This window comes from Xyrauchen texanus, chromosome 11, assembly GCF_025860055.1.
Source record: "Xyrauchen texanus isolate HMW12.3.18 chromosome 11, RBS_HiC_50CHRs, whole genome shotgun sequence".
Classification (NCBI taxonomy): Eukaryota; Metazoa; Chordata; class Actinopteri; order Cypriniformes; family Catostomidae; genus Xyrauchen; species Xyrauchen texanus.
Window position 1 is genome coordinate 37,154,253 of NC_068286.1, and position 15,572 is coordinate 37,169,824.

General features: G+C 36.5%; 1 protein-coding gene across 1 annotated transcript in view; it reads right to left on the reverse strand.

The window, feature by feature from the left end:
* The window catches only part of LOC127651357 (protein sidekick-1-like), a 281,945-nt gene that overhangs the window by 119,252 nt on the left and 147,121 nt on the right, over positions 1–15,572 (reverse strand). The window contains 4 exon segments of the mRNA XM_052137130.1: positions 1,480–1,677; positions 4,622–4,705; positions 9,269–9,459; positions 11,064–11,175. Coding sequence (XP_051993090.1) covers positions 1,480–1,677; positions 4,622–4,705; positions 9,269–9,459; positions 11,064–11,175 — 585 coding nt within the window.

Genomic DNA, 15,572 nt, shown 5'->3' on the forward strand with positions numbered 1-15,572 from the left:
ACTCTAATCCACCTCTACCTGGCACAGTCTTTCAAAGGTGCCTTTCTCAAATAAGGGCACTTGCCGGCCGGCTGTAAAAGCAGAATCCTCTAATAATGGGTCTAAAAATATGTAGACAAAAATGCCTTTGAATCGATTAAATAAGAGGAATATCATGTCCATGGTAACAGTAGAATTTTATTATGATAAAACCTTGCTCACTCTAGTAAATACTTTAACGGTTTTCCCATCTTTTCCATGATAATCAGAGTTTTTGTCCTAACCTGCCACAACACCTGACGAGCGACAGCAACAGGGCTTTCTATTTTTGAAATGGCTTCTATTTCTGCGAAGTCATGCCAGGCAGCTCAGTCAACAAATAGGTCTAAAATTATTCTTATTGCAGTATATTAAAGCTGGCATCTCACTAGCTGGTTCACAACATCTCACTATCCGAGGGTGTCACACACCTAGCAAATGTTGTGCTTGAGGTCTCGTTCCCTTCAACCGGAGCTCTGTCACACACACACATACCTGTATACACACCGGCTCAGAATGGCATTGGGAGAAATACCAGCTCATTCTGACTTTCTATCGCTCCCCTGTCACGAGGAGATCAGCAAAATAACATCAGGAGTACCGCGTGATCATAATCAATTGTACAGACTGGATAAGGATGTGATTCATAACGTAACTTTGCCCTGAGTCAGCGTGTGATTATGTATTTATCCCCTCGGGGCTTGACGTAGAAAGCATTACGGAGCTTATGTGAGGAAATGAGTTGCATTCAATAAACAGACTGTTCCATCTGTAACTGCTCTGTTTTCTAAATGTTATTATCAATTATCCTCATTTTAGTGTATTCATATTGCAGTGTCGTGCCACGCCTGGTGTGGACAGACAGATTGCTTGTCACTTGAATCTTATGGCAATGCGTCTGGTTAGGACAAGCCAAGGTGTTACATGCAACACCCTCAAGTCATTCCCTCAGGTAAGGGGAAATCACGCTTCAAGTGTTATACTTAAGAGAAAAACTTAAGGAGTTTTCTGCAACCGAGCACAGACCCCAAAATTAAGTTGTTAGTCATTGAAAATCTTAGCTCTCAAATCTTATTTGTGCATGCTCTTATTCAAAGTTGGCAAGTTTGGTCATGTCATTAGGGTTCATTCACATTAAACCTGGTGCTATGGACTACTTTTATGTTACTTATGGTGCTTTTAGTGGATTTTTGTAGCTGAAAAGCCCCTGTCACTTTATGCTTTTATTGAATGGAAAAGAGAAGAATCCAAAATATCTTGTGTTCACCAGAAGAAAGTAAGTTATATAGGTTTAGATTGCCATGTGAGAGAGCAAATGACAGAATTTCCATTTATGGGTGAACTATTGCTTTAATTAGCTCCATCCAATCAACCAAACCCCATGTGTTTTACACTGATGTCAACCTGTTTGGTCATTTTGTTTGTGTTTTAGTGTGTCAGGTAGTTTGAAGGTCATCTTACTTGTGACAACCAAGTTGGTATATGTCTGGATTTCTCCTGCCATGTTTTCGGCAAAGCACTGGAATATTCCGGCATCATCTGGCTGAATTCTCCGCACTTGCAGAATCATTGAGGAGGATGTGAGCTTGTATTGTGGGTTATTCAGCGTGGAGAGGGGGACAGCATCCTTATACCACTTCAGCTTTGGTGTTGGAACCCCTAAATAATACACACACCATGACCAGTTGTTTTAGCAGCTTATCATATGCACTACCAGTACATGATTACTATTTTCCACATAGTAAAGTCAACCAAACTATGCAATAACTCAAATTAAAGAATTGGACATAGGTAGTGAATTACCCTTTGCCTAGATGGGCATTCTTTCAACCAACTTCATGAGTTAGTTGAATAATAAAATAAAAAAATGAATAAAAAAGCATGTTTGTTTGTTTGTTTTGTGTGGGGGGGGAGGGGGTAATTTTTTTGCATATGCAGAAATGTATAATATACAATGCATAAGAAATGTATATGTTGGTGAAATGTATATTATAATTACTAAAGTTATTACTAAGAAGACTTTAGACGAAAATGTAAAAAGGGACATTCTGGGTGCAAACCAAGTTAAGCTCAATCAAAGGCATTTGTGGCAAAATTTTGATTACCACAAATGAATTATTTTGATTAGTCCCTCCTTTTCTTTACAAAAAAAAAGGCTAAATCTGGGTTACAGTGAGGCACTTACAACGGAAGTGAATGGGGCCAATCTGCAAACGTTCAAATACTCGCTGTTTCAAAAGTATAGCCGCAAGATGTAAACTACATTCGCATTAACATGATTTTAGTGTGATGAAAGTTATAGCCAATTTTGCACTTTGTTGCCATGACGATGTAACTCCATAAACCTTAAAACCCTAATACGATGGGGGAAAAAATATGATATTAACATCTTTACAGCTCAAATAATACACACATTTTTACGGAACATATAATATAAGTGTTTTTATAAAATTATAAGCTTCACATTTCTGTCTTGAAACCCTTCAAAAGTGGTCCCATTTCACTTCCATCATATGTGCCTCACTGTAACTTTTATTTTTGGGTCAAAATGTATTTTTGTGGCAATCAACATTATGCCACAAATGCTGTTGATTGAGCTTAACTTACATTGAACCCAAAATATTTCTGGCAACATAATAAGCAAAATAATTCAGTCAAGTTTGTCCAGACTTGTGTACATATTGAAAAATATATTTCAATTTTCCAAATATCTTTAATCATGTACTCCAAATTTTTAAGCAGTCAATTTACATACATATGCACAAACTCCCTGTGGGATTTGGTATGAAAGATTATTAACAAAGTAGGCAAACACCCACACACACAGCTTGATTTATCATGAAGTTAACATTTCCATCAATAGACCTTCATCAGAGCATACTTTGGTTTAATTAATGGAAATTGTATCTAATAAATTGGCTTTGATTGATGAAAATTCCAATAAATTTCTGACATGCTTCACTGAGAAAAGGAGAAGATCTGAACAGGAGGACGAATGAGAGAGTAACCGAGAGAGAGGGAGAAATGGAAAAGGCAGAAAAATAGTGAACGAGTGAGAGAGCGAATAAAACGGCAATTATACGTATAATCAATAATTGTAAATTTAGTTCAACTGAAAGAGCTCATGATATGCTCATCAAGATATGCAAATCAGAAACACATTTAAGAACATAACTTATAAATCCTGCAGCTCAACTTTTTAAACAGTCACATAACGTGACACCATTCCTATGGAGGAGATTCGGCGTCGATAGTCTTGTCACACCCACGGGAGAATGCAAGGCAAGGATGTTAAAATAAGACTGCCAAAAACAGCCTAGCTGTAATTAAATTTCTGACAGTTTATGAAAATTGCGTGCAAACTCAGCCTCACACTCTTACGAATGTGCAAAAGAGAACAAGTCGAGATTCACAGCAAGTGTAAATTGCAGTGGTACAATCTCTGCAGCAAAAAAAAAAAGAACGAAAAAAGAAAAAGAAGTGTCTAAGTAGTTTTCAGAAGTTTCTTGACTAGGAAACTGTCCAAATTTACGTAAAAAAAAGAAAAGAAAAAAGGTAGAGAAAAAAATTACGTAAGAATGAAGGACAGAAAGAATAAATAACTGCTTGAGGTTTCTCCTTTCAAATATTCCTAGTTAGAAGTCAAGAAAAGTTACACTTTTAGACACTTGGCACTTTGTTGCTGAAATGTAGGTCAGATTTACGCAGCTTGTTAAAAGAATTTTCTAGTTGGATCCCACAATTGCATTGCTCTGAGCAGCCAAAGATATACCTTTTGTCTAATGTCCTAAAGTTCTTTAACTAGATCCTAACGTAGGAAGAACACTGAGGTCAATTAGCGACTAATAACATTAGCGCATGACTCGCCATTTCTAATATACTTGACCGCCCATTTCAGATCACACATTTAGTCAATTAAATAAAAATTAATTAAAATAAGGACACGTAGCACAAAGACAAGTGGGAGTCATTGTGATGTGCTTGGCGAAAAGGTCAATTTTGTGAGGCGACAAGTGAGACTATAGAAAAATGTTTATGATAAAAGCATCACATATTATGGTTGACTCAGCACATAAACTGACATTCTTGCAGTAGATTGCTGTCTAAAAGCAAACTGGTCACAGTTAAATGAGCCTAAGCATTATGCGCATTACGGAGAAATTGGTTCATTGTGCTATGACTGTGAGGGCTGCTTTAAAAAGCTATTGCACTGGAAGTGCCTTATTAAAGAAAGTGCTGGTACCTTTATATTCCTGACATTATAAATATATAGTTTCCTGGAGTCTTACAGCAGAATGATTGTACAACAAGCAGAATAAAAATTATATTACTCAAACTCAGAGGAGGTGCAATAATTTGATAGGCACAACACAGCTGCCTTTGTCTAAAAAAGTGTTCACACTAAAGCGATTAAATTGGTCAACAACTTGCTGTACAGTTGGTTGCTAGAAGGCATTTCAACTTGACTGCAGCATCCAGCTTGCCTCACATCTGCAGTTCTTATTGAAAAGAAGTGACTTCCATTGCTTTTAGCAGCAAATTTCTGTCAGTGCGAACGCCCCTCAAGAGTGGGAAAATGTGTACAGCAATAGACGGGGCTTACCTTTGGCCTGACATTGAAGTTCCACCGTTTTCTCAACTTCGGCTATGACTGTCCTTTTTGGATTTGATGTAAAGTATGGGGATTCTGTGATGATACAAACAACCAATACATATAAGTACAAATAAAAGGCAGCAATTTTGAACATTATATTGTGACTAGAACATCTACTATATCTTGGTACTATATCCCTGCTGAAAAACAAAACAACAGCAACAATCAGAAATTCTAATGGTTTTGATGTATAGGAAATGTATTGGTTTTAATGAAAACAACAATGGTCCCTGTGGGTCTCTACTGGTAATGTGTTTGCTCCTATAGGTGGCATGTTATGTTAAGTGGATACCATTAGAGACCAATACATATCTGTTATGAAACCAATACAAACCATTAAATCCTGATTGAATATGGCCATAAACAATCTACATTTGCAAAGGTATTTATATGGGAAACTAGAAGAAATATTTATTTTTTGTTTGTTTAAATTTATTTATTGAAGCAGTGATCTTAGCTACATACATACATTAAGCACTTTATCAGGAAGACCTGTACATCTACTTATTCATGCGAGTACCTAATCAGCCAATCGTGTGGCAGCAGTGCAATGCATAAAATCATGCAGATATGGGTCAGGAGCTTCAGTTAATGTTCACATCAACCATCAGAATGGGGAAAAAATGTGATCTCAGTGATTTCAAATCACCCAGATGGGCTGGTTTGAGTATTTCTGTAACTGCTGATCTCCTAGGATTTTCACACACAACAGTCTCTAGAGCATGTTAGCATGTTGCTAAAGGAATGATATGATACTCTTATAAGCTGAAACATACACAGTGCACTCAAATACTGGGTAAAATAGAGCTTTTAACCTTAATGAACAGTTTTTAATAATACTTATCAGTACTGACAGAATTGAATGTGAGTATATTTACAATTTATCTCTCTTACTCTGGTTTATATATATATATATATATATATATATATATATATATATATATATATATATATATATATGCTGCCTTAGAATTAACACAAAACGAGGTATCTTAGTAGGCATACTGTCAGTAGCTTGCACTATGACTCCTTAAAGTGCTGTCTATTGAGGCAGCTCAATAGGTTTTGGATCCTAAAAGTGAGTATGCTTGAATGAAGTATGCTAGTATGTGTGCAAGGGTTGGTGCTTGTTGGCGTAACAGTCCGATATTCAAGAAGTGTGTTTTGATATCATGATAAAAGAGTGAAAACATGGATGTGTACTTCACTAAACTACACATAAAAGCAGGGAGTGAGCCCACGTTTCTCAGCTGTCTCTGCTGCTGCACTTAGCTCATCATACAGGTAAAAAAATACAGTAACGAAAACCTTTTATAAAGACCATTTCATCCACTGCATTTTAATTCTCACCTTTATTTTTGGATTTTGTGAGAGGAATAGCGCGACTCCTGTTACCTTTTTACACACCTGGCCCTTTTTTCTCCCTTGCCTTGTATAACTCTCTCCAAATGAACGGAGACAAAAGATGTGTTAAGCGGGATGCAGATAACAGCTTTACACTTCCGAGAAATAATGACAAAAAAGAAGTGGGACGGGAGGAAAAACAAATAACAAATGTCACGATTTCTTTAATTAATTCTCTGTCTTTCTTCTTTTGTTCCTCTCCTCCTTTTCTTTATTCCCTAACAAATCAGCGCTTATTCATTCTCATTGTAAATTTATGCAGATCAGGATATCCATATTCAGATTGGGGCCTGGATTAGATTCAACAGCAGAAACAATACATACCTCCATGGTCTCGTCTTTCCCACTGCTGGTTGTTCTGACATGTTCACTTTATCTTTCTATAAAAGTCCTACTGAGCCTCCAACAGCCCCAATTTATTCATCACTCCATTGGCTGCCTCATGCATATGCATGGCTCCCTTTCGCCCAATCATGTTAGGCGCACACCTGTCAGATAAGCTCATTGCATGAATATTCGTTGCTCTGTCTAATAAGAGTGTGAGTCATGGTAAAAATATTCACAGCTCATCTTTGGTAAAAGATCTTGGGGCAGAAAGTAATATTTGTGTTTTTGGATCAAAGAATTCCAGGGATATTAGGAGGATATTTAAACCCGCTGACCTTTTGAAAATATTACAAGCTGAGAGCTGTGACACTGGATGATGAGAGCAAGGGGCAGGGGTGTCGTTAGACTTCAGTGTCATCCAGGGCTTAGCCCACAGGCCATATTATAATATAAAAATAAGAAGAATCCTTCCTTCCGTGACTTAGAAAAATGACCACCCTACCTGTCAAATATTAATTATGACACATAACATTGACACCAGTTCAGAACTTTATATAAGCAAACGTCAGACACACAATAAATGGATCAAACACGTTTTGAATTTAAATTGCGGAGGATCAAAGCGAGAATTACAACTTGTCGGCTCATTGTTCATTGCGCAGAAATTAACGCTAACAATAAAATCAAAGTAATTTAACTATTTAAATTTGCAATTGTTATTTCGAATAATATTTTGAGAATAAAGTCCAAATTACGAGAATAAAGTCGAAGTTAAAAGTGGTGATATTGCGAGAACAAGTCGATATGAAAGTAACATCAAAGTGATGTGGTGGACAACAGCAAAATGGAGCGTCTGGATCTTTACATACAGCATCGCTAATCAGGGAGATAACTTGGCTATGTAACCGAGCTTTCAATCTGTGGGTGCCTGTCAAGGGAGGCGCGAGATATAGACTCACACTCAAGTGAAGCGAAAAATAATTGGAACTGCTGTGAATTATATAAGTCCATATCAAGACATTGTATGTGGTAACATCCCCTCACTTACAGTACTGTTTAGAGAGGAAAACCCAATAACAACGCCGAGGGGGACTGCTCGAATCTGTCAGGTTCTTTCTCCTGAATAAATACAATTTCCTACATAACCGCTGAAGAGTCCGGATAATAATAACTGTGCTGATGCGCCAAAAAAACAAGGATTTCTTTATTGCAAATTCCTATCCTAAAGTATGATTTAACTACGTCCCCCACATCCATCTCTTGCATTAATGAAGCTGCTGGCTCTGCGTCCATTCTATCATTGTGATAATGACGCTCTGTTTAGCCTAATATTGAGGGGATTTTGACTTTATTCTCAAAATATTATGACTATAATATCAAAATGCTACGACTTTATTCTAATAATTTTGACTTTTTCCTCATACAAAATGTAATATAATTGTTCTACGACTACAACTTTTTTCTCGTAATATTTACTGATAGTAACGACTTTACTATCGAAATCGAAATGATAATTTTTTTATTATTTAACATGGCAATAAAACGCCATTGTGGGATCACCGAGTAAAGCTTTAATTTTATAAACGCATCTCGAAACACTTATTGGGTTTCATGACTGTTATTAAAACATGATTCCAGGTTGTTTTTAACAAAGCAAAGTTTCAACGCTTCATAAACAGTAAAGAATGTTTTTTCCCATTTGCTTTGTTGTGCAGACTTAAGTAAAATAATTTGACAAGTAAATAGAACTTTAACTTTTAAAAACACGTCTCAAGACACCTGCGTTCTACTCCAATCATGGTGCTGCATCTAGTTTTTTTTAGCGTAAGGACCTGTTTGGTGTGAATGGCCCCTAAAAACTATGTGTCTGCAATTAAAGTAAGGCCCGAAACATACTCTACACAAGAACATGAACGCAAATGCATCTAGTAATGCAAGGTTTCAAGTTTCACATGTCGTTGCATTCAGAAATGTGTCAAAATGCAATTCATAATGCAATGCAAATACACACTGCATTCTCAGCATTGATGCAAAGGGGCCCTGTAGCATACATTGGCATGTGAATTCTTCTATGAACCATTGCAACATCGTGCCCCAAATTTCTCGTATCGTACTCCGGTTTATTTGAGTAGACCTTCCAGCCCAATATAGACACACTGGCTCAACCAGTGGTGTGAATTTGTTGAGGGATCTGTTCTAACAACCAACGGAAAATGGGGGAGTTTTCTGGAATCTGTTTGAAAACAGTGATTAATTCAATTTGGTGATGCTAGTGGCGCAGAAATGAAAAAGAAATTGGATGTAGTGTGGAGTTTGGAGGTTGGAGACTGTTTAGCACAAGATGGAGCACTTTGGAACGCCCAATATGGTGATGTAGAAAAGAAAGTCCCGCCTTACAGGTAAAATAGCCAATCAACTTTTACATACAGACAACGCTTGTCAATCAATTTGAGAATCCGCATGCGTATTCACTGGACCAAGCTGAAAAACTGTTTATTTTAGTGTGATCGGAGCTAAAGATGCAACATTTATGAGACCACTGTTGTTACTGCTGATTTGAAATATTTTCTTTGATCGTAATATTGACCAAGCATTTTGGAGATTTCTGTCTTTTCCCATTCAAGCAGATAGGAGCTGCACATTTATGGCACTTGTGTACATAGAAAATAGCTTCCTGGGAGCATTCCAAAGATGGCCATTGAGAGGACTGCCTTGCCTTAAAGGGACTTTGGGTTCATTGTATATTCACATTCAAAGTATGTGAGTCAAACTACTGCTGTTTAAGCCATTTCAGTAACATAATACTAAAACCCTGTTGGTGACTCCTTTTAATGAGGTGTTACAGAGGAACACTGGTCTTCTTACCTAGGACAGAGAGATACGCTTTGGCCTCTGTGCTCTTGTGGCTGCTGTTCTTGAGCGCCGCCTCACACACGTACAGACCCACGTCAGCTGAGGTGGGGTTACTGATGACCAGTCTGCGACCAAACGAGTCCACTCCTGTTGTTAGTCTCACCCCATTACGCTTCCAGAACACCTGCAGCCTGTCAAGAGATCTGCTCCGCACACACATTCAAAACAGTGCAAATTAACTGCATGCTAAAATGACTTATACGACCAGAGCAATTATGCTTTAAATATGCAAGGAAAAATACATAGGGGAGACCGGAGCTAGTTGTCACAGGGGGATGTTGTCACAAGAGCTACTCAAGTCCAATTGTGTGTTTTCTCTTGCATTGGTTTTATAGGTTGGTTTCAAACACCTAGTTCAAAGTCATTGAATTATATCTTCCTAACAAAAATGTCACTACACTACACTAGTGTGCTAAAATTGTACCTTTACAGGTACAAATTTCTTTACATTTTAAGGTGCTAATATGTACCCTTTATAGAAAGATAAGGTACAGATACATTCCAATTGACATGTAAAGGGTACAGTTGGTGTACCTTTGAGAGTACAGGGCCAGTGACAAGCTGTTGTACCCCTAAACACCTTTTTTGCATATTTTCTGACAGTGCATCAGGATATTTTTGCTATAGCCATTGGGCAACCAAGGGAACACAATAAAACCACACTAGCATACATTTAGGCAAATGTCCTCAGGACAAGGTTATTTTGCTTAAATGTCAGGTAAATGTATCAGTTTTATTATTTACAATGTGTGTTGGCCAAAACAATGATTTGATATTATGAGTTTATGTTACTATTAAAAAAGAATGAATGAACTGTTTTGTGTTTCATGATTGTTTTACAGTTTGAACTTTGCCGAAAAGCCAATAATAGGCTATTTAACGGCAGGTTTCATTGTGACAACTTATCCCATTTAAGGGAATACTCTGGGTTCAATACAAGTTAAGCTCAATCGACAGCATATGTGGAATATTGAAAATTACTACAAATATTAATTACAACTTGTTCCATACAAAAGCAATAATCGAGGTTACAGTGAGACACTTACAATGAAAGTGAATGGGGGTTTAAATTAGGAGTTTAAAAGGCAGAAATGGGAAGTAAAAATTTTATGAAAGCACTTACATAAATTTTTCTTTTAAAACACATGTACTACTTCAGCTTAAATTTGTTTAAATTGTAATTTTTCATTAATATAGGGTTTGTTGAAATTACAACATCATGGCAACGAGGTTGTAAAATTTGCTAAAACTTTGAACAGAAAAGGTTAATAAGCGATTATATCACACTAAAATCATGTTGACACATATATTGTTTATGTCTTGTGGCTACACTTTTGAAACAGTGGGTATTTTAACGTTTATGGATTGGACCCCATTCACATCCATTGTACGACGTGTCTCACTGGAAATTACATTTTTGCTTTAAAGAAAAGAAGGTATGAGCCACATGTAATTTTTGTGCCAATCAACATTATGCCATTAATTAAGATGATTAAGAAATTAATCAAAAACAGTTTGATTTCATTAAAATCAAGATAACAGATTCGAAGATGTCAAGTTTTAATTCATGCGCAGTAATTTTAAATGGCAGATAAAATAACGGTTTCTGTTTCTGACTAATGCTTACAACATCACATAATTTCAACAATGTAATGATGGAAACCATCTTTGAAATGATAAAGGAAGTGCGAGAAGCCATTGCTAATGGAACCCTGGTGGTGAGTCACCGCTGTCGGGGGCAACCCACCTCGCATTAGCGACGCACTCAAGAGTAGCCTCACTCGCCCTGGCAACCACTGATGTGTTCTTAGGTGCAATCACTATCACCGGGGCAACCAATTCAGCGGGGGCAATAACATCTGAGATAGAGAAAGGGAGAGAGTGGTGAGAAAAAAAATAATTATTGGCACGATCAATCAGGTTAATATACTGAGCATCATGGGAGAGATAAGGCTTTTTGATGAGCCTGGAAGTTTTTTGTCTTCCTTTCATCTTCTCTGAATCATTTCTTTTTCTGTCTGAAACATAATACATGCAAAAGGGAAGAGTCAAATGACTATCCATTGTTGATAGATGATACAGAGGAAAAGACAGGAAGAGAGCCAAAAAAAGAGGCAAAATGTGAAAATGTGATGTGATTGCATCTTTAAAGGAAAATTTCTCACAAAAATGTAAATTCTATCATAATTTACTCTCCCTCGTGTCTTTTTGAAATCCGTATGACATTCTTTCTTCAATGAAACACAAAAAGAAACATTTTGAAGAATGCACTGGTTGCTCTTTTCCATGCAATTACAAAGAATGAGCTTTAAAAAAGGATGGTAAATCACCATAAAAGTGGTTCATACAACTTATCCACTATATTCCAAGTCTTCTGAAGGCATAGGATAGCTTTTTTTTGTGTGTGTTAAATTTTTTTTGGCATATCTGTTCAATGGAATTGATAGATTAGCTTCCAAAAATGTGTCTAAATGATTTGGAAAGATCTGAATCTTGAGTTTAACTCAGTGACTGAAGGATCCAGTTACAGAAGTCATCGAGTTAACTCAAAGGAGCGAAAGATCGTCAGTGAATGATGACTGTTTCTCACCCTAAACTTTCATTGACTTAAAAAGTTTCTTTGACTACATTATTGATACTTCAATGGATACTTTTGCATTCTTTTAAAAAATGGAAAACTTCCCATTCATTGCAATTGCAAACAAAAAAAACAGCACATTCTTAAAAAAAATCTAAGTCATAGCCTATGGGTTTGAAACAGCATGAGGTTGAGTAAACAAAGACAGAATTAATTTTTTTTGGGTGAACTATCTCTTTAACAGTTAATGTGAATGGTGTGAACGTCAGATGAAAATCAGCCTACCATTATAGATAAACCTGCAAGACTGCAGCTCGCACACATGCAAATACATACACATAAGCTTTGATCTCATCTTTGATCAGCGACTAGAAAGGTGTAATGCAGTCTTGCAACCGCCAAGTATAGCAGTGATAGATGCTCTAACTTTTGTTATCTCTGAAAAAATATGTGTAATTTATGCATTCATCTCGCTATGTGTCATGATTCAAAAAGATGACAAAAAAGCCCTGCAGAAGACTGCGAGCGAAAATGAATTAGAGTAGATCGGAGTGAGCCAATAGAATTGGACAGGAAAAGTCAATAAAAAGAGAAACAAGATGTATAGCAGGGCTTTTTTCTGAAAAGTTCTGAAAACTAAGTGCTTTTCCACAATCATGGTTCTGTGTGTGCACTCTAAATATAGCCAGCATGTGTTAAACTTTGGCACTTCAGGTTTGGATCTCATTACTTGGCATGCAATCTGATTTGCATTGGCTAGCAGAATCTAAATTGAATTCAAGTACTGACTACGCCAAACAAACTTGGACACGTATGGTGCTAAACTGTATCCTGTTTTGCTCTGGCTTATACATGTAAGTAGTATGCTTAGAAAATCCTGTCATCATTTCTGTCATCATTCATTCACTCGCTCTCGTGCTGTTTCAAAACTGTATGACTTTCTCTCTTCAGTGGAAGACAGATGGAGGTGTTAGGCAGAATGTGAGGGCATATCAGCCTCAGTCACCATTCACATTCATTGCATCTTTTTTCCACACAATTAAAGTTTCACCTAATATCTCCTTTTGTGTTCCACTGAACAAAGCCGTTCAGGTTTGCAACATGAGGATGAGTAAATGATTAATGTGATGATTAATTGACTGAATGTTGTTCCAGAACCAACAAAGGATGTTTATCCAGAAACATGTTCTACTTTTCTAAATTACATGTGCGAATATTAGTATTAACCTGGATGGTAAAAAAAATGGCATTTATACATTACATGTGGAATAATAGAAATAAGAATCACACTCTACCACACATCCTTCACCACTGCTGACAGTCTAATTTTACAAACCCATCTATTCTCACATAGTGCTTGAGGAAGTGCTGATTATAGCAGTATGTTATTTTTTCAGAGTGAGTTCAGGAGTACAGTAGCCTAGAGAATGCTACAAATGAAAGATGTTTTTCACTAAGGGGGAAAGACAGCATGTCACGCTTTTGAAGTAATTCTGCTGTCAGCCACTTAAAGAGGCTCATGCACTCAAGTCAGAATGGTGTTTGACATGGTGTTGCTTTCCTGGGTATGCTTTCATCAGGCACCGAGATTAGCTGCCTTGAGCATATCGATATGTTAGGAAAATAACAATGTAGGCCAGGGGTCGGCAACCTCGGGAGGGGAAAGTATTGCATGCAAGTGAAACGTGCGAGAGGGCTTGATATTGTATGCATTCATTTTATTTAGTTGCTTATTATAGAAATAAGCCTGTTAAACTCCCTCATGCGGTAATGCTCCATACAGTTATGTGCTGAATGATAAGACAAACACTCTCAAAGAAGGACGAAATAAGCAGAGCAGAGAGCTCTCTTCTAAATTTAACAAACCAACCCTTAAACTATATTTGTTTACAGCATATAAACATTAAATAATTATTAGTTAAACTTTATAAACACCTGCAATAGATATATGGTTTTAACTTTAGATTGTGTTCAGCCAAAATACAATCAGCAAATATGTGGCCTTTATAGACCTTGGTTATAAATTGACTGGACATTAATGATGGTGGTGGTGTAGTGGCCTAACGCACATGACTGTAACCAGAAGGTCGCTGGTTCGATCCCTACAGCCACCACCATTGTGTCCTTGAGCAAGACACTTAACTCCAGGTTGCTCCGGGGGGATTGTCCCTGTAATAAGTGCACTGTAAGTCGCTTTGGATAAAAGCCTCTGCAAAATGCATAAATGTAAATGTAAATGTAATGAATAATGTGTAAACATTTGCGAATGTAAAAAGTGAGCTCATTTATAAATCAAAGGTTAATAACATTTGTAAGCATTCAAATGTACAGTATATTAACAAATGATCTCTTAATCATTATACAACATTTGTTAAAATCGTTTGTAGATATTAAAAAGTACAAGAACGTATGAATGAAGGTTTAATAACATTTATAAGTAATGCATAACTAATGATAGGTTATGATTATGTTATTTAAGTTAAATTCATTTTAAAGCATTAACAAGCGCATTACCTCATTGTTTAACTATTTGAATATACATTAATTATTTGTTAATCAAAATATAATGTTTGTTAATGGTTTATTAATGAAAGTTATTATAAAGTGTTGCCCATATCTTTTTATTATTCATATGGCAAAAAACAACAACCTTTAGGAATGTTATCTATCTATCTATCTATCTATCTATCTATCTATCTATCTATCTATATATATATATATATATATATATATATATATATATATATATATATATATATATATATAGCCAAACCTGTTTCTAGTTTCTTGTAATTTTTGGCTAAAAATGAATAGGTAACCAAAGTAAGCCACACCCAAAATAATTTTCATTCAGAGGGTAAGCGAACAGTGTTTAAAGGTAATATTCTAAATTGCACTTCATTTTAAATAGATTGCCAACCTCTGATATAGGCCTTTGCTATGACATGCAAGAGCAGCCTGGTCTCGTGAACATTACGTGACCGTGGCAAAAGTTTTGCAAAATGAAATGACATGCATTACTATGCATTTTGCTACAGTGCCCTAGTGAAATGTCTAGTGGGGTGCGCCACTGAAATGGTGTTGTAATCAGACAAGGCTTTTAAGGTGAATATTAGATGGTTTATGGAATATTAGATTAGCAAAATGTACTTCCCTAAACTACTGTAAGCTAAACCTAACCAATAGTGATCAAAAGTTAAATTAGACACCCTTACCCTTACCCTTAACCAACTCCTAAACCTAACCGATAGTGTACAAAAACAAAATGAAAAGCACATTTTCTGATGCAATCACGTCATGACATGTTGCTTCTATGACACTCTTGTCTCATGTTTCTGCTCATTTGCTTGACTGGTCTCAAACCGTGTACTTTTCAAAGATTTCAAAGTCCAACACCCTATGAGGTGAGCTACAGCGGACGTTAATCACATAAGTGTGTAAATGTAGGTTGTGGTAGCGCCTCTGGTGGTAATTTCACACGGAAACTGACAAAATGTAGAATTCAGCCCGTAAAAGTCAGTTTGCAAAAACTTAGTTATAGAAATGTTCATTCTATGAGACTAAAAATGAGTGCAAAAATCTGTACACACAGTCTCACACACATGGATAGGGGTCATTCAGCAAAATCAGATGTAATAATCTTAATCCTGTGTCTACATGAGTAGTGAGTGAGATTAT